The 26,244-nt window shown below is 46.6% G+C and overlaps 1 protein-coding gene across 3 annotated transcripts in view; it reads left to right on the top strand.

Annotated features, from left to right (window-relative positions):
- Positions 1 to 26,244, top strand: part of LOC143785136 (serine/threonine-protein kinase dkf-2-like) — a 372,992-nt gene that overhangs the window by 113,319 nt on the left and 233,429 nt on the right. For all 3 annotated transcript variants that reach the window (XM_077273814.1, XM_077273815.1, XM_077273813.1), the window contains exon 3: positions 9,690 to 9,916. In XM_077273814.1, the coding sequence (XP_077129929.1) occupies positions 9,690 to 9,916 (227 nt within the window). The remainder of the gene's footprint in view (positions 1 to 9,689; positions 9,917 to 26,244) is intronic.

Raw genomic sequence — 26,244 nt, 5'->3', positions numbered from 1 at the left:
TCCCACTAATGCGTCTGCTGATGCAAAGTTTGACGCACATAAAGGAGCAGGCGTCTGCAGCCGAGGACGAGGGAAGCCTTGATGACAGTCAGCCATTGTCTGCTCAGGGAAGTCTCGGGGACGAGGTGGCGGACGAAGAGGAGGAGGAGGAGGATGATGGGGATGAGTATTTATGGAAGGAGGATGCTTCTCAGGGGGCAATAGAAACTGGTGGCGTTGCAAGGTCAGGTACAGGGTTTGTGCGGGACACAAGTGATGTTGATTTGCCAGAAAGTGCTCCTCAACCCAGCACAAGCAGTGAATTGACACCTGGAACATTAGCACACATGGCGGATTATGCCTTGCGTATCCTAAAAAGGGACCCCCGCATTATCAAAATGATGACCGATGACGATTACTGGTTGGCCTGCCTCCTGGACCCACAATATAAAGGAAAATTACAAAATATCATGCCACATGAGAACCTTGAGCATATATTGGCTACCAAACAAGCAACTCTTGTAGACTGGTTCAGGCATTCCCAGCACACAGCGGTGGTGATGATTCTCACACGAGCTGTAGGGGGCAACATGGCAGAGGTGTTAGAGGTGCACAAATCAGAAGTGGTGTTGGACAGAGGGGTTTTATGACCAGGTTGTGGAGTGATTTCGCAACGACCGCTGACACTACAGGTACTTAGAAGAGAAAAAAGACGTTCACTCTCACTAGTGGTGGTGCAGACTGAATGTGGAGAATTCTCCAGGATATAGTCTCAAGCAAAACAGTCGCATTCAGAAAGTATCTTCAGAGTTTTAGCCAAACAAGTGTTTTTATTATTTTGAAAAACACCAACAAAATATATAGAATAATTCACCACAGTGTTGTAAGGTAACGTTTCGACCCTTTGGGTCTTTTTCAAACCTTACTGAAAAGACAAAAAGAATGTACAGGATGTCAATATTTACATAAAGAAACATAATAAAAAAACATAAACACACACAAATGTACAAGTACAATGTCCCATTCAATAAAAGAGACCACATGTATCCCTACTAGTGGATAAGACGGCAGTATTACGGGTCCCCTAGAATACTGGAGAAAAGTTCTAAACATTATAGATATCACAAGAGGCAATAGTGAAGCTGCAAGGCGTTGTACACATTCTACCGGGGAGACTTAAAAAGAAATGCTGAAAATTGGCATATTTCCGTGTAAACAAGAGCTATATGCACGGAGGTAGCAGAGAAAATCATATAACAAATGCATATAAAAAGAGAAAATCGTATATATAATCACAACAGTCTGCTAATGAAGCCTTGAGGGGCCCCCTAGATCTGAATGTAAAATGGTGGTGGTGGATATAGATTGCAGTTTACACAGTAGTTGGTACTGAATTTATGGTAGAGGAAAATGAGAAGAGGGCATAATCCCAGAAGAGGTGCAGGAGTCCCGTTAGGGGCTGTAGGAAGGAAAGCCACAGCAATGAGTACAGTAACGGGGGGCAGGGAAGCTGGAGTAGAGAGGGGTGGAGAGCAGCAAATATATCTACCTATCCGTATGTCGCATCAGGCATCTGCGGTGGTGGTGTGCAGGAGCGTGTTCCTGTGCGCCCTTTATGCTGGGCGACCGGAAGTGCCGGGCGCCATGTGCGCAGGCGCCGTTACTGGCGGCCAGAAGGAGGTTTGGAGCGCACAGGGAAGGCAAACCACTCTGCGCAGGCGCAGTGCGGATCCTGTGGTTATGTTGGAAACGATTGTTGCCTGGTCTTGTGGTGTGTGCAGGTGTGATGTGTATGAGGGATAGGGGGCGTGCCCAGGTCTGTGTGGTGCACAGAGGGCGCTGATGTAGTAATATGGCCGAGAAAAATCATCTAACCTGTTAAAAGGTTGAGCGCCGATCGGATAAAGTAGAGCACTGATGTTAGCTGGGGGCCAATGTGGCCGGGCGTAGAAATGTTTGTGGGATATGTAACTTATGTCAGGTAGAAGGCGTGGGTATGAATTGGTGTGTAATGAGGAGGAAGTGACTACTGACAAGAGTCATAGAAGCAATGGGAAAAATATTGATAGAAATAATGAGACAAATAAGCAAAATGAGCAAAAAAACGGAAAAATAAAAATAAATAATAACTGTTAAAAAAGAAATGAAGTAAAAAATGAACAAAGCCATGAGCTATGGAAAGGTTGAACATTTTTTTTGTATTGTTGGGGTGTAGTGGGAATCCAGTAATTGATTAGGAAAATAAATAAATAAAAATAAAAATACAAATGAAAATTAATGGAAATGAAGTAAGAAGATTATGATGGAGATGGTGAAAATAAAAAATAAAAAAAATGTTTGAATAAATAAATGAAATGAGAAATAAATAAGGAAGGAAAAAATGGAAAAAATAAAAATGACAAATAATATAAAAATAAAAAATAAAAACAAAAAATAAAAAAATAAAAAAATAAAAAATATACAAATAAAAATAATAATAAAATAAAAATAAAAAGTAGCAAAATAGTGTAAAATTGCACCGTACTCACCCTATGGAGGAGACAGAAGACTAGTGTGTCTGAAAAAATAAGATATCAGTTAGTCACGGAGAGATAAAGAAAACTGCATATCCACCACCAAATATGGGTATGAAAATTACACAACATGATAACAATTAAATCAAATCAAATTGTCCCCACATGGTCTGGGAATGTCATTACTTAATAATGAGGTCCAGTTCCCTGTTGAGGCCTTTTGGGGCCAGTGTTTGGAGGGTGTAGATCCAGTAGGGCTCCCTTTCTTTCAATAGTCTGATATGGTTTCCACCCCTGCTCGGTCGGTCAACTTGCTCGATGACTTGAACTCTCAGTTGCTAGACACTGTGGTTCGCACTGATGAAGTGGTGAGGGATCGGGAGCCATGTCTTCTTGCAGCGTATGGTGGACTAATGGCTAGCAATCCTGTCACGTAAATGCTGGGTAGTTTCACCCACATAAAGTAGGCCACACGGGCATTTTATGAGATAAACGATGTAGTTAAGGTACCTTCACACTAAGCGACGCTGCAGCGATATCGACAACGATGCTGATCGCTGCAGCGTCGCTGTTTGGTCGCTGGAGAGCTGTCACACAGACAGCTCTTCAGCGACCAACGATGCCGAAGTCCCCGGGTAACCAAGGTAAACATCGGGTTACTAAGCGCAGGGCCGCGCTTAGTAACCCGATGTTTACCCTGGTTACCAGTGTTAAATGTAAAAAAACAAACACTACATACTTACATTCGCGTTCCCCGGCGTCCGCTTCCCTGCACTGTGTGAGCGCCGGCCCTAACAACAGAGCGGTGACGTCACCGCTGTGCTTTGCTTTCCGGCCGGCACTGACACACTCAGTGCAGGAAGCTCTGAGCAGCAGCGCGGACGCCGGGGGACGTGACAGACATCAGAATGTAAGTATGTACTGTTTTTTTTTTACTTTTACAATGGTAACCAGGGTAAATATCGGGTTACTAAGCGCGGCCCTGCACTTAGTAACCCGATATTTACCCTGGTTACCATCGTAAAACATCGCTGGCATCGTTGCTTTTGCTGTCAAACACGACGATACATGCCGTTTCGTTTCCCTTGATAACATTAGAACAACAGGCACATCTGAGGCAGGGGAATGTACCTTTGCGTTCTGTGCCATGAAAAGTCTGTTTAGGTACTCTGGAAAAACTCCCTATGTCCGCTTTGACTACGTTATCCCTGATGTTTTTCGGACGTCGCTTACACATAAGTGCTGGAGTGTGGAAAGCTTCGATGTTGGGATAGGATTTGGTTAAAAGAGACCAATGTTTGTGGATGACATATATTTTTGGCATTACCGGACGGTGTGTATGGACGAACGTGACTCGTTCCTTAGTGGGGACAGTAGATGGTGTAGACCAGGGTTCCACGGCTCTCACCCTCTCTTTTGAGAGGAGTTCTTGGGGGTGTTGTCTGTTTTTAAATTTATCCTCCATTTCTTGCAGGCGAGTAGGAATGAGGTTGGTATCAGACACTATCCTCGTGATGTGTGTTAATTGGGAGCGTGGTAAACTGTTTTTAGTGGATGTAGGGTGGCAGCTAGTATAATGGAGTAGGTTGTTGGTGTCAGTTGGTTTGGTGAAAATGTCGGTGGATAGGGTACTCTTATCATTCTTGATCACCAGGGTGTCCAAGAAGGGGATCTGTAACATATGCCAGTTCAGTGTGAATTGTAGTTCTGGTCTAATGGAATTAAGAAAATCCGTGAAGGACAATAAGTCCTCTGGGGTACCCATCCAGAGACAAAAGATGTCATCTATAAAGCGAAGCCAACGTTTGCTGTATTGTTGGAATAAGGTGTTGTTGTAGACATACGATTGCTCGAAGTTATCCATGTATGCATTAGCATACGCAGGCGCCATATTAGCGCCCATGGCGGTCCCGCGTATCTGTGAATAAAACTGATCTCCAAAGGTCAAGGCACAGTTGGGTGGAATTATTGTTGAGATTGGAAGATTGCAGGAGCAACCCAACTGTGCCTTGACCTTTTATCCATTGTACTAAAGGAAAACTATTTCCTATTTGGAGATCAGTTTTATTCACAGATACACGGGACCGCCATGGGCACTAATATGGCGCCTGCGTGTGCTAATGCATAGTGTCTGATACCAACCTCATTCCTACTCACCTGCAAGAAATGGAGGATAAATTTAAAAACAGACAACACCCACAAGAACTCATCTCAAAAGAGAGGGTGAGAGCCGTGGAACCCCGGTCTACACCATCTACTGTCCCCACTAAGGAACGAGACACGTTCGTCCATACACACCGTCCGGTAATGCCAAAAATATATGTCATCCACAAACATTGGTCTCTTTTAACCAAATCCTATCCCAACATCGAAGCTTTCCACACTCCAGCACTTATGTGTAAGCGACGTCCGAAAAACATCAGGGATAACGTAGTCAAAGGGGACATAGGGAGTTTTTCCAGAGTACCTAAGCAGACTTTTCTTGGCACAGAACGTAAAGGTACATTCCCCTGCCTCAGATGTGCCTGTTGTTCTAATGTTGTCAAGGGAAACGAAATTACTCACCCACACACAGGTAAACATTACAACATCAAAGGCTTCTATACGTGTGACACTAACTACGTCGTTTATCTCATAAAATGCCCGTGTGGCCTACTTTATGTGGGTGAAACTACCCAGCATTTACGTGACAGGATTGCTAGCCATAAGTCCACCATACGCTGCAAGAAGACATGGCTCCCGATCCCTCACCACTTCATCAGTGCGAACCACAGTGTCTCGCAACTGAGAGTTCAAGTCATCGAGCAAGTTGACCGACCGAGCAGGGGTGGAAACCATATCAGACTATTGAAAGAAAGGGAGCCCTACTGGATCTACACCCTCCAAACACTGGCCCCAAAAGGCCTCAACAGGGAACTGGACCTCATTATTAAGTAATGACATTCCCAGACCATGTGGGGACAATTTGATTTGATTTAATTGTTATCATGTTGTGTAATTTTCATACCCATATTTGGTGGTGGATATGCAGTTTTCTTTATCTCTCCATGACTAACTGATATCATATTTTTTCAGACACACTAGTCTTCTGTCTCCTCCATAGGGTGAGTACGGTGCAATTTTACACTATTTTGCTACTTTTTATTTTTATTTTATTATTATTTTTATTTGTATATTTTTTATTTTTTGTTTTTATTTTTTATTTTTTATTTTTATATTATTTGTCATTTTTATTTTTTCCATTTTTTCCTTCCTTATTTATTTCTCATTTCATTTATTTATTCAAACATTTTTTTTATTTTTTATTTTCACCATCTCCATCATAATCTTCTTACTTCATTTCCATTAATTTTCATTTGTATTTTTATTTTTATTTATTTATTTTCCTAATCAATTACTGGATTCCCACTACACCCCAACAATACAAAAAAAATGTTCAACCTTTCCATAGCTCATGGCTTTGTTCATTTTTTACTTCATTTCTTTTTTAACAGTTATTATTTATTTTTATTTTTCCGTTTTTTTGCTCATTTTGCTTATTTGTCTCATTATTTCTATCAATATTTTTCCCATTGCTTCTATGACTCTTGTCAGTAGTCACTTCCTCCTCATTACACACCAATTCATACCCACGCCTTCTACCTGACATAAGTTACATATCCCACAAACATTTCTACGCCCGGCCACATTGGCCCCCAGCTAACATCAGTGCTCTACTTTATCCGATCGGCGCTCAACCTTTTAACAGGTTAGATGATTTTTCTCGGCCATATTACTACATCAGCGCCCTCTGTGCACCACACAGACCTGGGCACGCCCCCTATCCCTCATACACATCACACCTGCACACACCACAAGACCAGGCAACAATCGTTTCCAACATAACCACAGGATCCGCACTGCGCCTGCGCAGAGTGGTTTGCCTTCCCTGTGCGCTCCAAACCTCCTTCTGGCCGCCAGTAACGGCGCCTGCGCACATGGCGCCCGGCACTTCCGGTCGCCCAGCATAAAGGGCGCACAGGAACACGCTCCTGCACACCACCACCGCAGATGCCTGATGCGACATACGGATAGGTAGATATATTTGCTGCTCTCCACCCCTCTCTACTCCAGCTTCCCTGCCCCCCGTTACTGTACTCATTGCTGTGGCTTTCCTTCCTACAGCCCCTAACGGGACTCCTGCACCTCTTCTGGGATTATGCCCTCTTCTCATTTTCCTCTACCATAAATTCAGTACCAACTACTGTGTAAACTGCAATCTATATCCACCACCACCATTTTACATTCAGATCTAGGGGGCCCCTCAAGGCTTCATTAGCAGACTGTTGTGATTATATATACGATTTTCTCTTTTTATATGCATTTGTTATATGATTTTCTCTGCTACCTCCGTGCATATAGCTCTTGTTTACACGGAAATATGCCAATTTTCAGCATTTCTTTTTAAGTCTCCCCGGTAGAATGTGTACAACGCCTTGCAGCTTCACTATTGCCTCTTGTGATATCTATAATGTTTAGAACTTTTCTCCAGTATTCTAGGGGACCCGTAATACTGCCGTCTTATCCACTAGTAGGGATACATGTGGTCTCTTTTATTGAATGGGACATTGTACTTGTACATTTGTGTGTGTTTATGTTTTTTTATTATGTTTCTTTATGTAAATATTGACATCCTGTACATTCTTTTTGTCTTTTCAGTAAGGTTTGAAAAAGACCCAAAGGGTCGAAACGTTACCTTACAACACTGTGGTGAATTATTCTATATATTTTGTTGGTGTTTTTCAAAATAATAAAAACACTTGTTTGGCTAAAACTCTGAAGATACTTTCTGAATGCGACTGTTTTGCTTGAGACACGACAGGTACTGCAGCATCGATTCAAAGTGACAGGAGACAGCATTTTTCCAGTATGGCTATGAACTATTTTTCCTCCCTTATCGATGTTCTCCCTCACACGTCATTCCCCTTTCATTACTGGGCATCTAAAATAGACACCTGGCCTGAATTGGCAGAATATGCATTACAGGAGATCACTTGCCCAGCTGCTAGCGTGCTATCAGAAAGAGTATTCAGTGCTGCTGGTTCAATACTGACCGAAAAAAGGACTCGTCTGGCTACCCAAAATGTTGATGATCTAACCTTCATTAAAATGAACCACTCCTGGATTTCTAATTATTTTGCCCCACCTTCCCCTGCTGACACATAGCTTGCCTGAAAAATGTCTTGCTTTTGGCCTCCTCTTACTGACTGCTCCAATTCCTCCATTTGCAGCTGCTGAATGTCCACCATAGGCCATTTTTATACCTCCCTAAATGGGCTGACTCCCCCCCACAGGGCCATGGTCACCACTTGGCGCAAGCATCCTTGCGAGTGCCGTTTGCCTGGACAGGTGGGTGTGCCCACTCTTGGGCGACGGCACTGGCACAGGGTCCCTCATAGTACAATTTAGTGTCTCTGGCGGTGGTGGTGCACAACCAACATCAGACACACCGTCATAATATGAGGGGCCCTGTGCCAGTACCGCCGCCCATGAGAGAGTGTTCCCCCACAGCTCGAACAGTGCTCTACCACTTGCAATACTTACCTCTCCCGGCTCCACCACTGTGTAGTCTGTGCTGTTAAATCCTTCAATGGCACTGCCAATACAAATTTGTTGAAATGATAGATGATAGTAAAAATATACAGGGGCCCTGGCCTCCATTTAGACCAGTTAATGCTATGCGCCTACTACCACTGTCTGCTACTCAGCAGAGGAGCCCACCCCTGTACCTAGCTATGCCACCTGTTTATTTATGAACAATTTTTTGGCAGACATTTAGCCCACTTTATTATTTATGCCTACTCACTGTGTCTGCCACTCCTTACAGTTGTCCTCCACTGAACAAAGCAATGCCGCCTGTGTACTCCAGTTACCAATTTTGAACTGCATTTAGCCTACTTACTTATTTGGGCCTACTCACTGTGTCTGTCTCTCATTATAGCTGTCCTCCGCTGAACAAAGCAATGCCGCCTGGTTAGTCCTGTTACCAATTTTGAACTGCATTTAGCCTACTTTATTCTTTGGCCCTATATCTGTTTCCTCCTCATCCTGCCCATTGCCCAGCCACTGCTAGATGAGTCCGCTGGTACATTGACCTAGACCACTACATTCCCCTTGCACTCTACACAGCCACAATCTGACACCCTGCTGAGAGTCTGGTTCCCCTTCCCGCATACTATACCACCTTACACGGGGACAAAGAGGAAGGTGCAGATGAAAGTGCAGGTTCCTTCATCAGGTGAGGGGGGCCCACTCTTTGGCACTGGCACAGGGCCCCTCATAGTACGCTAAAGTGTCTCTGCCGGTGGGAGGCGCAACCCTCCGTCAAACACACCACCGTAGTATGAGGGGCCCTGTGCCAGTGACGTCACCAACGAGTATGCCCCCCCACCTGATGGAAGGAACCTGCACTTCCATCTGCACCTTCCTACGAACGAGTGGGCCCCCCCTGCTTGCTCAGGATCACAGCACTTCCAAAGTTGAAATACTTACCTCTCCCTGCTCCAATGCCGTGACGTATTCCGCGTTTCCTGGGCCCACGAAAATCTTGAGCCAGCCCTACCCCCCCACAACTTTAGCCAAATGACCCCCAGTTTTCAATGCCTGACTATTATTATAAAGTAAATTAAGATTGACAAGCTTCAGAAACAAGAATGGATGTTTTTGGCATTAAAATGGGCACTGTAGGTGTTTTCCTGTCCTCCACTCACTGCCGACTTTGATTCCCCATTGACTTGCATTGGGTTTCGTGTTTCGGTCGGCCCCCGACTTTTCGCAATAATCGGCCGATTTCACCCGACCCAACTTTTGACAAAGTCGGGTTTCGCGAAACCCGACTCGATCTGAAAAAAGTAAAAGTTGCTCAACTCTACTGACGGCTGTTGAGGTTGCTGGAGTTGAGATCCCTGTTTATTCATGAGGTTCATGGTGACTTTTGAATTACTTGTGGATATTAGTGCTGTTTGTTGAATTTACTAATGAATGATAAGATAATTGGTTACTGTGGGGGTTAGTAGTAGGTTACTGGTTACTTTGGAGTTTACTGGTGACTGTTTAGAATCAGTATTACTGTTAATCAGGCTACTGGTGATGTTGGATGCTTAGTGGAGATTTTCTTTACTTACAGTATCATGTTTAATGTTCTTTTCTTTTTCTTAGAATGAGCCATAATGATTTAAGGAAAACTATGGGATTCATCTTCTGGGACATTCATGAGGAAAAATCAGATGATAATTTACGGATCGTCCATATTTCATCGAATAATGAAAATGAATGGAAGCTTGCAGAAAGATTCTGTGCAATTACGGTTATCTGTTCTTCACACACATCAGTTGCACCCAGGTCCTCCTTGAGGAGATTCCTGGACTTCTGCTCCCGCACATACGGTACAAGACTTCGCACTAGAGCATATTTACAGATAAATTGTGATATCTTGTAATTAGTTTATATGTGTTTGAAAACAATAATTTTCTGAAATTTTCTCAGGTCGGTACTCGGGCCGGGTTCGGCGGTACTTAAAGGGTTGGTCACAGAGGCAGTGACCCGGTCCGTGGCCCTGGGCGTCCAACAAAAATGATGAAGGGAAGTGGAAAATAAAGTCTATGTGGGACAATTCGTGACACCACTTGTGGTGTTCGGCCAGGATGGCCGACGCTGCTTAAAGGGACCGCTGGGGCAGATGGAAATGCAGCAAGGATGGTTATGCTCCCAGTCCCCACAGGTGGAGTGGGACCCCAGGGCTACTGGTGCAGTTGGTCAGGGATGATAGATGATGGGGTGCAGGACTGAGGGTACAGGAAAAAATTTGAGGACACAGGGATTGCAGTTCCTTTTACTGGTGAATTGCAGGTGCAGTCTGGGGCACAGGTTACAGGTGTTGAAGGGGTGCGGGCAGCCTGGGAGTATCTTGGGATCCACCTAGCCAGGTGGGTTCGGAAGCCTTCCTTTTGTGCTGTATTCTCTGTCCCTTGCTGCCTGAAGCTTTACACAAGTTCCTCTCAGTGTCTGTGAGAGGTGTCTCCCATTTGGTTGATAGCATGAGCCTTTCATGGGCACTGTCTTCTCACTGGCAGCCCCAGGCTCCTGACCTGCTGTGGTGCCTCCAGGTGTCAGATGGGCCAGGAGACCTGCAATTTCCTGCCCTCCAGTTCTAGTTGCTGTGCCTTTAGTACCCATGCAACCACGGACTCCAGTGTCAGGTTTATTTTGTGCTTAATCATGGGAAGACCTCATTCACAGCTCCACTCCCAGTCTCTCTCTTCACATGCTTCCTCTCCCTTCACACTCTCACACTGAACTCTCTCACTCCGTCTCCAGGCAAGAACTTATAGGGAAGCTACCCTGAAACCGGGTTTAGAGCTCCCCTTTCTGGTCTGGAGTCAGGAAGGTGTTGTATGTTTGTGTTATCTGCTAAGGGGATCCCTCCTTACTTTCAGGCATGACATCACCCCCCCCATGAGGTAGGCAATGCCATTGTGGCAACCGGACTCCTGGGGTGCCACATTCCCCCTAGTACAATTCAGTACTGCCTGACTGAGGAAACATAAAAGAAAGCATGTAAACAGGTGTACAATTGTAAAAGGTTACAGGGTTTCAAAAATATAAATATTACAAAAATCAAAACAAAACAGTAAGAGTTGGCCAATTAAGTTCTTGGGAGTAACACTGGTCCATTCGTGTTACCCTCCGGACTTTTGAGTTTCCTCGGTGGGAACCGCCCCAACCCTCCTTATGTATCGTCCCTGGGCATGGCTACAGGGCACTCTGTTGGTGGGCCTGATCTTCGACCACGCTGGCGGTTTATTTTCTAGGCCAAACCGCTGGAACTATGTGCAAGAAAAGGTCCTGACCACACATAGTCCTGTGGTCCAATTGTCCTTTAGCAGGTTATTATGCATGTTTAATAGTTCATACAGTAGTCTCTGTAGGTACTCATGCTTTAACAGTTGCAAACTTATACATTCCAACTTATTTATATTAGTAGTACAGTGACATTTTAGTCCCTATACTGGGCTGGCACTACGGGTGGATCTACGCAGTTCAGGTACCTCTGATGACCTAGCCTGGTCTGATGTATCTGCTGCAGCTGTTGTGGACCCATTAGTGTCTGTGCTACTTGTATGCCTGCATTATACTGATAAACTGGGCAGCCATCTGCGACTTCTTAGACTCACCATGGGTCTGACAGATTCACCGCTAGCAGGGGGTAGATTTTCAGGTTCCGCTGATGGTGTGGCATCTGCTGCTTGAGCGGATGGGTCTAGAGTCTCTGTTGCTTCAGGTGCAGTAGGTTGGGGAAATCAAGACAGGCACTACGATTGCTTGGTTCACCTGCGTCCATGACTGGGGAAAATCTCCAAGAATGGTATGGATTTTCTTTCTCTTCCTCCTCTTCTATGGGTTGAGGGGCATCACGATCTTCTTCTTTGTTTCTTATTTGGTCAGGGCATATCTTCAGATGATCTCTTGATACTGCTGCTGAGGTTTCTCCTCTATCTTTACTGACGATGCATACCTTGGTATTATCAAAGTTTGAAGGCATTATGGTGTATGGTTCAGCCTCCCACTGATCATCTAGTTTGTGCATCCTCCTCTTTCTTTTGAGAACCTGTTCTCAGGGTACAAAAGGAGTAGCTAGAGCTTGTTGGTTGTAGCTCTTTTCTTGTCTCTGTCTTGCCTGGGACAAACTTTTCTCTATGCATTCTTGCACTTTGTGGTATTGTGGTAGAACTCCTGGAACACTTCTGCCTCAAAGGCTGGGCCTTGGTCGGTGAGTACATTTTCAGGGTTACCATGTGGTCGACAAAAGTGTTGTTGAAATGCCTTGGCTGCCGACTTCGCTGTTTGGTCCTTGACAGGCATGACTACTAGGAACCTTGATAATGGTCCTCTATGGTGAGGGCGTAGACATAGCCTGACCAGCTTGGGGTTAGCTTCACGTGGTCCAAAAGCTACCAGTTCAAGTAATGGGGCTCGCTGGCTGTTACGGTCTTTCCTGCGCAGGTTGCATGGGCCACACTCTCAGCATCACTTCTCAATGGCTCTCCTCATGCCAACCCTGTAGAATCTTTCATGAAGTAAGACCTCCAATTTCTTCCATCTGAAGTGTCCTGCTCCATCGTGGTATGCTTCTAAGGACATTGGTGCATCCCGCTTCGGGACTACCACCTGCCAGACCAATTCATGAGTGCGTGAGTTGATGTTCCTCTGACACAGCTTACCCTCTTAGATGAGCAGCTTGCCCTTATCTTTCTACAACTGTTGTGTCTCTTGTGGAGCATCTGGGCCAGGGTGCAAATCAGCTTGTGTCAGCAATTCCTTTACCAGGCGGACTGCCGGGTTGCTGTCCTGTGTCTCTGCCCATTCATGGTGGGGCAATGGGTTCAGTGTGGCTTCTTGCTTGCCAGAGCACTTGATCCTCATGCAGTGGGAGCACTGGGCCGCCTCAGGGCAGTGGAAAATTGGTAACTCGATTTCTTCTAGCTCTTCCAGGTCTTCTTCCACATCTGGTAAATTGGGCATCCTGGACAGCGCATCTGCATTAGTGTTCTTATGCCCCGCTTGGTACTTGATGGTAAACTCATAGTTGGACATCCGTGCCATCCATCGCTGTTCCAATGCGCCCAGATTTGCGGTTTCCAGGTGAGCCAGCAGATTGTTGTCCTTGAAGACTGTAAACTTCGCTGAAGCCAGGTAGTGTTTAAATCGCTCAGTCACAGCCCAACTATGGCAAGAAACTCCAATTTGAAGGAAATATAGTTGTTGGGGTTCATTTCAGAGGGAAGAAGCTTCCTGCTGGCGTAGGCAATCACCCTCTCTCTGCATTTGTGACAGCACTGCTCCTACTATTCCCACGTTGCTGGCGTCTGTGTAAAGAACAAATGGTTGGTCATAGTCAGGATAGGCCAGGACTTCATCTCCCATGAGAGCCAACTTCAGCCCAGTGAAGGATTCTTCTAGTCTGCTGTTCCACTCGAATGGAGAATTCTTGTTCTTGGCCTTCATGGATTGGCCCACTAGCAGATCTTGCTGTCTTGGTGAAGTCCTTGATGAATCTCTGATAGTAGCCTACCAACCCGAACAACTGCCGTACTTCATGAATGGTGCTAGGTTTTGGCCAGTACCTGATCATGGTGACTTTGTCGGGGTCTGGAGCCACGCCTTCTGCACTTACTACATGGCCTAGGTACTGCACCTTGGGCTTCAAAAGATGGCACTTGGATGGCTTCACTTTCAGGCCAAAGTTGGATAGGGCCTCAAACACCTCGGCCAGGTGCTTCAAGTGGTCTTCATAGGTTTTTGAGAAGACTATGATGTCATCCAGGTACAACAGAATGGTTTCAAAGTTCTTGTGCCCGAGGCAACACACCATCATCCTCTGGAACATCCCAGATGTGTTACAAAGCTCGAGTGACATGTAGTTGAACTCGGAGAGGCCCATTGGTGTCGTGAAGGCGGTCTTCTCGTTATTCGCCTGTCACGGATCCCACCCTGCTGCCACCAATATGTCACGGATCCCACCGTGCTGCCACCAATCTGTCACTGATCCCGAGGAAGATACATTTATCACCCCCACCACTCACACCTGGTTCCTTTGGAAGGTGATTAATCTATATCCCACTTCCCAGTTCCGGTTTGGAACTTGCAGCTTTCTGGTGCCTCCTTATCCTCAGATCGGTCAGGGTACTGCACCTAGGGTAATTAGTCGCTGCCTGCTATGTACTGGCTATTGGGCACGCTGCAGAGAGGGCAATATAACTACTCCAACTCAGACAGGAACAATGATTATCAACGCCGCTGTCGCTACAAAGTCCCTCAAATGCACGGAACAAAGTATGCTGTCACCAGCTCCGATTCTCTTAATTGTTAACGAGTCTCACCAGACTCACCTGCCGTACAGGAGCTCAAAGGGCCTACGGAACCTCTCAGTAAGCGAATAGCAGGTGTGTGAGGTACTGCTCCCAGTCGCATCCTTGGGTCTCAACCAGTATGCGTAGCATCTGTTTGAGGGTACCATTAAAGTGCTCACACAATGCTCACACAAGCCATTGGTCTGTGGGTGATACGCACTCGATACCAGACGCTTCACCTGCATTTTCTTACAGAGAGCCTCCATTAGGCGAGACATGTATTGGGTCCCTTGATCGGTAAGCACCCAGGGACCCTGGGAAATCCTACCCATGAAAAGATAGCCAACAGTGCATCCACCACCTTATCTGCCTTAGTTGAGGGCAGAGCCACTGCCTCTAGGTACCAGGTAGCGTAGTCTACCACTGTGAAGACATATTGCTTTCTAGAGCTGCTTGAGACGGCCAGCGGACCCAAAATGTCCACCGCGATCCTCTGGAAAGGCTCCTCTATCACGGGCAAAGGGATCAGGGGAGCCTTAAGAGCAGGCCCCGCCTTCCCCATTCTTTGACAGGTGATACAGGAGCGGCAGTAGTTTGTCACATCTGTCCCCATCTTGTGCCAATAGAAATGTTGAGACAGCTGGGCCTTAGTTTTGCTGATCCCCAAGTGTCCAGTGAGTGGGATCTCATGAGCAGTCCGTAACAACTCACTTCTGAATTGGTGCGGGATGACATGCTGTCTTTCCCTCAACCACTCCATTTGTGATTTCCCAGGTATCGTCTCCCGGTACAACCTCCCTCATTCCCAGAACACCCTCTCCTTATCAGTCACGGAGGTGGGTGTCTCGGCAAGGTGTCTCAAATTCTCCAGGTTCGCATCTGAGAGCAGAGCGGCCTGGAACTCCTGGCTAGGGGCAGCTAGAAGTGATGTCAGGTTCCCTTCCCCATGGGAACCCTCTGGGACCTGCTCTGGGTCCATCTCTGGTTCAGTCACCCTTGTGACTGAGGAGGGTCCAGAAGGCAGAACATTATCCTCGTTTCGGGCACTCTGACTGTGGGTGACAGCAGCTACGTAGGCTGTCTCCCTGGGAATTTCCACAGACCCATCAGCCGGTGCTGCTATGGGTACTACCTCCCCATCCACCTCAAACATCCCAGGAGCAGTGCTACTTATGGGCCAGTTACCTTCCTCTGTGGCACTGGTCAGTTACACGGCATCACCTTCCTCACAGTTCCCATGCTTCTCTCCATTTCCCATAGTACCATAGCTTGCTCCTGTTAGGGGTTCCTCAGCCATCCCAATGCACAGGGCAACATGGCTGATCACTCCTGCACCTCTAAGCACATCATCCTTAGGACATAAATGATTAACAGGTAACACATGCACATTTTCACCATTAGCATTATCAGTAGTAGTGAGCGATACCTTCCGATACGCAAAGGTATCGGTATCGGATGGTATCGGCCGATATCCAAAAAATATCGGATATCGCCGATACCAATACCCGATACCAATGCAAGTCAATGGGACACAAGTATCGGAAGGTATCCTGGATGGTTCCCAGGGTCTGAAGGAGAGGAAACTCTCCTTCAGGCCCTGGGATCCATATTCATGTAAAAAATAAAGAATTAAAATAAAAAATATGGATATACTCACCCCTCCGGTGGCCCCTGGACCTTACCGATGTAACCGGCAGCCTCCGTTCCTAAGAATGAGGAGTGAAGGACCTGCGATTACGTCGCGGCTTGTGATTGGTCGCGTGACCGCTCATGTGACCACTCACGCGACCAATCACATGCCGCGACGTCATCGCAGGTCCGAAACTCACTGCATTCTTAGGAACGGAGGCTGCCGGTTACATCGGTAAGGTCCAGGGGCCGCCGGACGGGTGAGTATATCCATATTTTTTATTTTAATTCTTTATTTTTTACATGAATATGGATCCCAGGGCCTGAAGGAGAGTCTCCTCTCCTCCAGACCCTGGGAACCATACACTGGGAACTTCCGATTCCGATTTCCGATATCACAAAAATATCGGAACTCGGTATCGGAATGCTCAACACTAATTATCAGTATTACCCTCGGCAGTTTCAGAAAAATCATTATCAAGTACATCATTAATCAGTAAAGCATTGTCAGGTAACACAGGCAATTTCCAATAGCTATCATTAGCATTTGATCGGGGAGGTGAGTCAAGGACATAGTATGCAACCATCCTCCCCAAATCAGGCCCCAATAAAACATCAGTGGGCAAGTTATCGGACAGCCCCACTTCCTTCACCCCTCTCCCGGCACCCCAATCTATATAAACCCGGGCCATTGGCAAGGGACAGCTGGTGCCCCCAATCCCGGTGACAGTCAGGGTTTTCCCCGGAATGATCTCTTCAGGGGGCGCCAGTTCGGGTCGGATGAGGGTTCCTTCAGCCCCGGTGTCCTTGAAGCCTGTAGGGACATGGTCCCCCACAGTGACGTGCTGCATGTTGTCACACACCCTCCCAACCACCCCACCCACCAAAAGAACTGCTGCATTAGGCCCTGGGGCCTTGGCTGGAGGATTCTTCTGCTTCTCTGGACAGTGGGCGCTGATATGGCCTGTCCGCTTGCAGAAAAAACACTGGCTAGGGTCGGTGGTAGGTCTGATGCTGTTGGCAAAGGAGACAGGGCCTCTGGTGTGTTGGCTGGCAGGGCACTGACATTGGTTGCAGGCTTACTCCCTTTCCAGCTGACGGTGACTGGCACTTCCAATTTACGGTTGTCCTCATAGGCATCGGCAATCTGTGCTGCTTTAGTCATGTCTTTAGGCTCTGTCCATCACGAACTGTCACACCTCAGCTGGGCAAAGATGTAGAAATTGGTCTTTGATCATCAGGTCTCCCAGCTGCTCAAAGGTGGTCACTGACAGTCCTTGGATCCACTGGTTAACGTGGGTCCTAAGTCCATGCACCACATCGCCATAGCTGTCATGTGGGCCACGTTGGAGGTTCTGGAACTTTCTACTGTAAACCTCAGGTGTAAGCTGGTGCTTGGTTATCAGGGCCTGCTTGATGGCATCATAGTCATCATAGTCACCATCTTGTTCTTGAGAGATAGCAGCAAACGCCTCCAGAGCCTTGCCTCTTAGCCCTGGGGTTAGGTATCAGGCCCATTCGTTCCCAGGCAGCCGGTACGGTCTGTAGGCTTTCTCAAAGGCCCTCAGAAAACTGTACAAGTCCCCATCCTTTTCTATCACAGGAAAGTGCTCTGGCTGGGGTTTAGGGGTCTGAGTGTTGCTGGACTCACTGCTCCGCGTTGTGGATGGTACTGCCCCAAGCTGGGCCATCTGCAGTTTTTGGGCCCTCCGAGCTTGGGCCTCCTGCTTCTCTCTCTCTGCCTCCCGCTGGACTCTTTCCGCCTCTTGGAATTGCAGGATAAGCCGCAGACGTCTCTCTATGTCATCTGCGGAGCATTGATGCAGAGCCAGCTGCCGGCAGGGGTCTAATCCACACTGGTTGCTGGTAGGGCTGGCATTCAGTGGTTGGATCTCTGCCGCAGCACCATTTTCGCTAGGGCCGGCTTCTGCTTCCGCTGGGCTCTGAGCGATTTCCCATTGCACCAGAGCCGTGACCAGTTGGCTTTTGTTTTTGCCCGTGGCGTCAATCTGCATCAACCCACAAAGGGCAATAAGAGTGTCCTTGTTATGCTGCTTATACCAGCCTTCTCCTTTTGCGGCCATCATTGCCAAGTAAAAGATAGGATAGAAAAACAAAGAGAAAGGTCGGGGGTAATCGCAAGTACACACCATTGTCTCAGGACTAGTAAACACTGAGCTTGTTCTCCGAAACTTTTTTGAGCCAAGTCCTCGCAAGAACTGTGCAAGTTTTTGGTGAGAGGAATGATTGCTCAAACCAGATCACTAATGCTCTATTATCCCACTGCTGCCACCAATATGTCATGGATCCCACCATGTTGCCACCAATCTGTTACTGATCCTGTGGAAGATTCCTTTATCACCCCAACCACTCACACCATTTGTCACGAATCGGGGTTGTTTGGTTGCCCCTGGTTCCTTCGGAAGGGGATTTATCTATATCCCACTTACCAGTTCCGGTTTGGAACTTGCAGCTCTCTGGTGCCCCCTTAACCTCAGGTCGGTAAGGGTACTGCACCTATGATAATTAGTCGCCAGAAAGGGTGCCTGCTATGTACTGGCTATTGGGCACACTGCAGCGAGGGCGATATAACTACTCCCACTCAGGCGGGAACAATAATTATCATCGCCGCCGTCGCTACAAAGCCTCCCAAATGCACAGAACAAAGTATGTTGCCACCAGCTCCGATTCCCTTAATTAACTGGTCTGGAGCTAACCCAAATCAGTAGCGTAATTCACTTCAGAAGACGCAACAGTTTGTTTATAGAGCAGGGAGAGACAAGCTAGTAAATTATATATTTTACTCCAAAAACAAAAAGGTAGGCAGTGTTTACAAGGTATAAAAATATATTATAAAGAAGACAAAATCAGGTGTACAATGCAATTTCAAGTAAACAGGGATTAAAATTGAAAAAACACTTACATAGCATTCAGATCATTTCATATCCTCATGGCTGTCCGTCGGCTGAGGAGGATACACACATCTAGATGCATAGCACATCTGTATAGCTGAAGGACCCCGGGCACAAAAGACACTGAAAACTCCTTATACTGTCCTCATACGCTTTAGCAGGGTATGCAATGAGACATGTAGCTAAATCCCCTGTCTTCTTTAAGAAAAAGATGCTGTAAAGTTGTAACCTTCTTTTATTGATTGCAGATGTGACAGGAAAGGGTGAAACTATAGGATGCAATATCAGGAGCATTTCAGAATATATAACTGCACAGAGCATAAAACACAAATAGTCTGCAATACTCAGTAACATGAGGTAATACACAGGTAACATGAGGTAATAAAACGTTAACATGAGGTAATACAAACTGATGATTACCTACTTAGTACAGCAAACGTATTGATAAACACAGGATTGTAACACATAGATAGTGCTTACCAACTATGTTTAGAGCAGGCTGTTTAAGGAGCATGACGAAAACAAATGGTGTAGTTTCTCCTAAGACGCATGGAAGAACAATGGCTGCTGTTCCCTTCACAGTGTCATAATAAGACCACAATGCAACAGGATACAGGAACAATCCCACAATGCCCTAGGAACTTGCCATAACACATTGCAAATTAAACTAGAATCTATGCATTAAACGGCCAGCAGATGGTGCTGTTACCTTACAATATGAAATATAGGAAGGATTAATACACACAAAAATACAATGTCTGTAATAACGGAGACATAAAAAATATAACTAAACTTTCTAGGCAGCAATTATATGGCTGAACAGAACAGTCCTGCTTCACAGTTATTCCTAGCCTCAAGCCCAGGCATTCCCCCTGTGGTGACATCACTTAGAGGCTGACATCTCCCCTTTACTTAGAGCTATGTTAACTTTTTATGCATAACTTGCTGTGTGAACCTCGCATAAGTACGACACCATGCTCATGAGGATCCCCACATCAGGGGCATTCTTTTAAGTGTGAACAAGGAGTAATTACGTGAACCGCTTACTGAGAAATCCACACTTTGCACTCATTGCGTTTAGCTGCTAGCACTTTCAGTGAGTGGTAGATCTATTGATGGACATCCGGAATATATAATTCGTATAACCCTAGCCCCGATTGGTGCCTCTATATATCACATTAGTAGAACAAAGAATCTCAACAAAGAAAGTACCAGTTTTGGCTGGTATTATGCGGGAGGAGGGAATGAGTAGTGTTAGGGAGAATGGTTTGCTTGCAGCATAGAACCATAAAAATTCTTCAGGGAGGGGGAAATGAGGGGTTTAGGATTCACACACACACACACAAGCAGCAGAGTGAGAAGAATAGGGGTTGGACTGGCCCGCAGCGTGTGTCTTGTAAAGTTAGGTAGATACTCAAACATGGCATATTCACATTATCGTAACACCGCCTCTACCACGGGAACCTGCCAATACCCACTGGTGAGATCTAAGGTGGAGAAATAGTTAGTGGTTTTTAGTGCAGCTAATGTTTCCTCAATTCTGGGTAATGGGTAGACATCCTTATGTGTAATGCGGTTAATCTGCCTGTAGTCAACACACATCCTCATTGCACCATCCGTCTCTCTAACGAGGACTAATGGAGCTGTGTTATGATCCCAATGGCAGAGGATCTCTGATATTCCGGCAAGATAGCAAAAACATAAACACTGCTCTAGGGAGGTGGAAACTGGGCTAACCGCATACCTGATCCTAACACACACAACTAGAAGTAGCCGGTGAACGTGCCTACGTTGGTTCTAGACGTCTCGAGCCAGCCGGAGAACTGACAACCCCTAGAGGGAAAATAAGACCTCACTTGCCTCTAGAGAAATTGAACCCCAAAGATATAGAAAGCCCCGAACAAATAATAACGGTGAGGCAAGAAGAAAACACAAATGTAGAGATGAACTAGATTCAGCAAAGTGAGGCCCACTAGTCTAGATAAGCAGAAAATAGATAGTGGACTATGCGGTCAGCAGAAAACCCTACAAAAACATCCACGCTGAACATTCAAGAACCCCCACACCGACTGACGGTGCAGAGGGAGAATATCAGCCCCCTAGAGCTTCCAGCGAGCCTGAAAATCAAATATAAAGCAAGCTGGACAAAAACACTGAAAAATGCAAACTATCCAAATTGTTCAAAACAGACTTAGCTTTTCTTGCATGAGACAGACTGAAAGGAATCTGGAGGAGACCATATAGGTCTAGATACAACAATGCCAGGCAAGAGACTGAGTCCAGAGGAGACTTAAATAGGGAACACCCGCTGCTTAACGACACAGCTGGAGCTCAGGCCTGCAACAAGACATGCCTAACACAATACCGTTTGTGACCACCAGAGGGAGCCCAGAAACACAGTTCACAACAGTACCCCCCCTTGAGGAGGGGTCACCGAACCCTCACCAAGACCCCCAGGGCGATCAGGATGAGCAGCGTGAAAGGCATGAACCAAATCAGCCGCATGAACATCAGAGGCGACAACCCAGGAATTATCCTCCTGACCATAGCCTTTCCACTTAACTAAATACTGGAGCTTCCGTCTAGAGATACGAGAATCCAGAATCTTCTCCACCACGTACTCCAACTCGCCCTCAACCAAAACCGGGGCAGGAGGCTCAACAGCAGGAACCATAGGCACCACATACCGCCGCAACAAGGACCTATGGAACACATTATGAATAGCAAATGACGCTGGAAGGTCCAAGCGAAAAGACACCGGGTTAAGGATTTCCAAAATCTTATAAGGACCGATAAAGCGAGGCTTGAACTTAGGAGAGGAGACTTTCAAAGGAACATGCCGAGAAGACAACCAAACCAAATCCCCAACACGAAGTCGGGGACCCACACCGCGGCGGCGGTTGGCAAAACGCTGGGCCTTATCTTGTGACAATTTCAAATTGTCCACCACATGGTTCCAAATCCGCTGCAACCTATCCACCACAGAATCAACCCCAGGACAGTCAGAAGGTTCAACCTGGCCCAAGGAGAAACGAGGATGAAAACCAGAGTTGCAGAAAAAGGGTGAAACCAAAGTGGCAGAACTAGCCCGATTATTAAGGGCAAACTCGGCCAGTGGCAAAAAGGTAACCCAGTCGTCCTGATCAGCAGAAACAAAACATCTCAAATAAGTCTCCAACGTCTGATTCGTTCGCTCGGTCTGGCCATTAGTCTGAGGATGAAAAGCAGACGAAAAAGACAAATCAATACCCATCTTAGCACAAAAGGATCGCCAGAATCTGGACACAAACTGGGATCCTCTGTCAGACACAATATTCTCAGGGATGCCGTGCAAACGAACCACATTCTGAAAGAACAAAGGGACCAAATCAGAGGAGGAAGGTAACTTAGGCAAGGGCCCCAAATGGACCATTTTAGAAAAACGATCGCACACCACCCAGATGACAGACATCTTCCGAGATACCGGAAGATCCGAAATGAAATCCATGGAAATGTGCGTCCAAGGCCTCTTTGGGATAGGCAAGGGCAAAAGCAACCCGCTGGCACGAGAACAGCAAGGCTTAACCCGAGCACAAATCCCACAGGACTGCACAAAAGAACGCACATCCCGCGACAAGGAAGGCCACCAAAAGGACCTAGCCACCAAATCTCTGGTATCGAAAATCCCAGGATGTCCCGCCAACACCGAAGAATGAACCTCAGAAATAACTCTGCTGGTCCATCTATCAGGGACAAACAATCTCTCTGGTGGGCAACGATCAGGCCTATCAGCCTGAAATTTCTGCAGCACTCGTCGCAAATCTGGGGAAATGGCAGACAAAATCACTCCCTCTCTGAGAATACCAGCCGGCTCAGAGACTCCCGGAGAGTCAGGCACAAAACTCCTAGAAAGAGCATCAGCCTTCACGTTCTTCGAGCCAGGCAGGTACGAGACCACAAAGTCAAAACGGGAGAAAAACAACGACCAACGAGCCTGTCTAGGATTCAGGCGCTTGGCAGACTCAAGGTAAATCAGATTTTTATGATCAGTCAAGACCACCACACGATGTCTAGCTCCCTCGAGCCAATGTCGCCACTCCTCAAATGCCCACTTCATAGCCAACAACTCCCGATTACCAACATCGTAGTTCCGCTCAGCAGGCGAAAATTTCCTTGAAAAGAAGGCGCATGGCTTCATCACGGAGCCATCAGAACTTTTTTGCGACAAAACAGCCCCTGCACCAATCTCAGAAGCATCAACTTCAACCTGGAAGGGAAGAGAGACATCCGGCTGGCACAAGACTGGCGCTGAAGTAAACCGACGCTTCAGCTCCCGAAAGGCCTCCACGGCCGCAGGAGACCAATTAGCAACATCAGAACCCTTCTTGGTCATATCCGTCAAAGGTTTAACCACGCTGGAAAAATTAGCGATAAAACGACGGTAAAAATTAGCAAAGCCCAAGAACTTCTGCAGGCTCTTAACAGACGTGGGCTGAGTCCAGTCATGAATGGCACGGACCTTGACTGGGTCCATCTCCACAGTAGAAGGGGAAAAAATAAAACCCAAAAAAGAAACCTTCTGTACCCCACCATCACATCTTTAATGGCTTCAGAAAGACCATTTCTGAAATTTGCGGCCAGTGCACACTCATTCCATTGAGTAAGCACGGACCATTTCCGAAATTTTTGGCAATATACCTCAGCTTCGTCCTGACCCTGAGAGATAGCCAGCAACATTTTTTCAGCCTGATTTTCAAGATTAGGCTCCTCATAAAGCAAACCAAGTGCCAGGAAAAACGCATCAACATTCACCAATGCAGGATCGCCTGGCGCCAGAGAGAAGGCCCAATCTTGAGGGTCGCCACGCAAGAAGGAAATAACAATCCTAACTTGCTGAGCGGAATCACCAGAGGAACGAGGTTTCAGAGACAGAAACAATTTGCAATTATTCCTAAAATTCAGGAACTTAGATCTATCTCCAAAAAACGGCTCAGGAATAGGTATTTTTGGTTCAGACATAGGGCTATGGATAACAAAATCCTGAATGCTTTGCACCCTAGCAGCAAGCTGCTCCACACTAGAAGTCAGAGTCTGGACATTCATATCTGCAGCAGAGTTTCAGCCACTCAGAGAAAAAGGGGATGGAAGAAGCCAGGCAAACTGCAGCAACACAAAAAAAAAAAAAAAAACTCAGAACTTCTTTTTAATCCCGCCTCTGCGATGCATTAAACATTTTCTTTTGGCCTGGCATTCTGTTATGATCCCAGTGGCAGAGGATCTCTGATATTCCGGCAAGATAGCAAAAACATAAACACTGCTCTAGGGAGGTGGAAACTGGGCTAACCGCATACCTGATCCTAACACACACAACTAGAAGTAGCCGGTGAACGTGCTTACGTTGGTTCTAGACGTCTCGAGCCAGCCGGAGAACTAACTACCCCTAGAGGGAAAATAAGACCTCACTTGCCTCTAGAGAAATTGAACCCCAAAGATATAGAAAGCCCCGAACAAATAATAACGGTGAGGCAAGAAGAAAACACAAACGTAGAGATGAACTAGATTCAGCAAAGTGAGGCCCACTAGTCTAGATAGGCAGAAAATAGATAGTGGACTATGCGGTCAGCAGAAAACCCTACAAAAACATCCACGCTGAACATTCAAGAACCCCCACACCGACTGACGGTGTGGAGGGAGAATATCAGCCCCCTAGAGCTTCCAGCGAGCCTGAAAATCAAATATAAAGCAAGCTGGACAAAAACACTGAAAAATGCAAACTATCCAAATTGTTCAAAACAGACTTAGCTTTTCTTGCATGAGACAGACTGAAAGGAATCTGGAGGAGACCATATAGGTCTGGATACAACGATGCCAGGCAAGAGACTGAGTCCAGAGGAGACTTAAATAGGGAACACCCGCTGCTTAACGACACAGCTGGAGCTCAGGCCTGCAACAAGACATGCCTAACACAATACCGTTAGTGACCACCAGAGGGAGCCCAGAAACACAGTTCACAACAGAGCTGCCCAGGGGCTACAACTGTCACTGATCACCCCAGCCTCCTTCATCTCCCATAACATACCCTTGGCACATTGATAGTGAGCTGGAGGTACAGGCAAGAACTTCTCTTTAATGGGCAGGTGATCTCCAGTGGGAATATGGTGTTGGACCCCTTTTACCTGCCGAAAGTCTAGAGGGTGCTTGCCGAATACCCGCTCATATTCTTGGACCACCCTGTAAGCCCCATGCTTTTGGTGCAAAGGAGTGGAATCAGTGCCTACTTGTAGCTGTTGACATAAATCCTCCAGCTATCCTGCAGAGCCATTGTCCTCCGCCTGGTCGGACGGGACCAAGGGTTCTGTTGCTTGTATTGTATTGTTACTGACAGTGGACAGTTTAGCAAGGGTAGCATATCTGGGTAAATGGACCTCTTTTTCAAGTCAGGATGCATACTGGTACCCTCCCCTTGCGGACATCAACTACTTCTCTGGCTGTCAGAATCGTGGGCCTACTATCTGAATACACAGGTTCTACCAGGGCCTGGTGGTCTTTACCTCTGAGACCTATTGCTGCCAGACACCATATTAACATTTCACTCCTGGGGGGTATTGCAATGGGGATTGGATCACTCATTCTGATGCTGCCGACTTCTCCACCAGACAGTTCTACCTATTGTCTCTGCATCAGGGCTTTGATCTCTTTTTGCAGGACACGTTGTTCACTGGAACCAGCAGTTTCGGCTACATGTTGTAACAAAACAATAACCTTGCCAAGACCGTTTTCTATTACATTAGTACCTAAGGTCATCATTGGGTTACATCTCGCCGATCAATATCGGCAATTACCAGACCTTGGGCTTTCAACTCTACCCGCCCCACCTTAATGGTTACCTCCTTATACCCCACTTGTGGCAAAGGCTGACCATTGCTGGCGACTATTATCAGATCATTACCTGGGCTATGGGTAATATCTGAGCTGGCCCAGTACCGTTTGTAAAGAATATATGGCATAGTCATCACCTGAGAGCCGGTGTCCAGTAAAGAGCTCATTGGGATGCCGTCAATCACAATTGGGAGGACCGGCTCGCCAGCTTTGTGGGCCTGGTCGTAATACTCCTGGGGGTTGGCCCTCTGCCCAGGGGTCACTCGTTTAAATTGCAGAATCTTGCGATGTGTCCCGCCTTGCTGCAGTGGCGACAAATGGGTCGTCCGTAATGTTTGTAGTGGTCGTTGTCTCTTCCTCTGGTTGGTGGGATCTTCTTCTGCCGTCTCCATAGGACGTCATCTGGACTGGAGGCCAGTTGGATCCTCTACTTTGGGGACACTTGCATGGACTGCACGGGTTTAG

This window comes from Ranitomeya variabilis, chromosome 7, assembly GCF_051348905.1.
Source record: "Ranitomeya variabilis isolate aRanVar5 chromosome 7, aRanVar5.hap1, whole genome shotgun sequence".
NCBI lineage: Eukaryota > Metazoa > Chordata > Amphibia > Anura > Dendrobatidae > Ranitomeya > Ranitomeya variabilis.
Note: the sequence above shows the minus strand (reverse complement) of the source record. Positions and strands in the feature narration are given on the sequence as shown.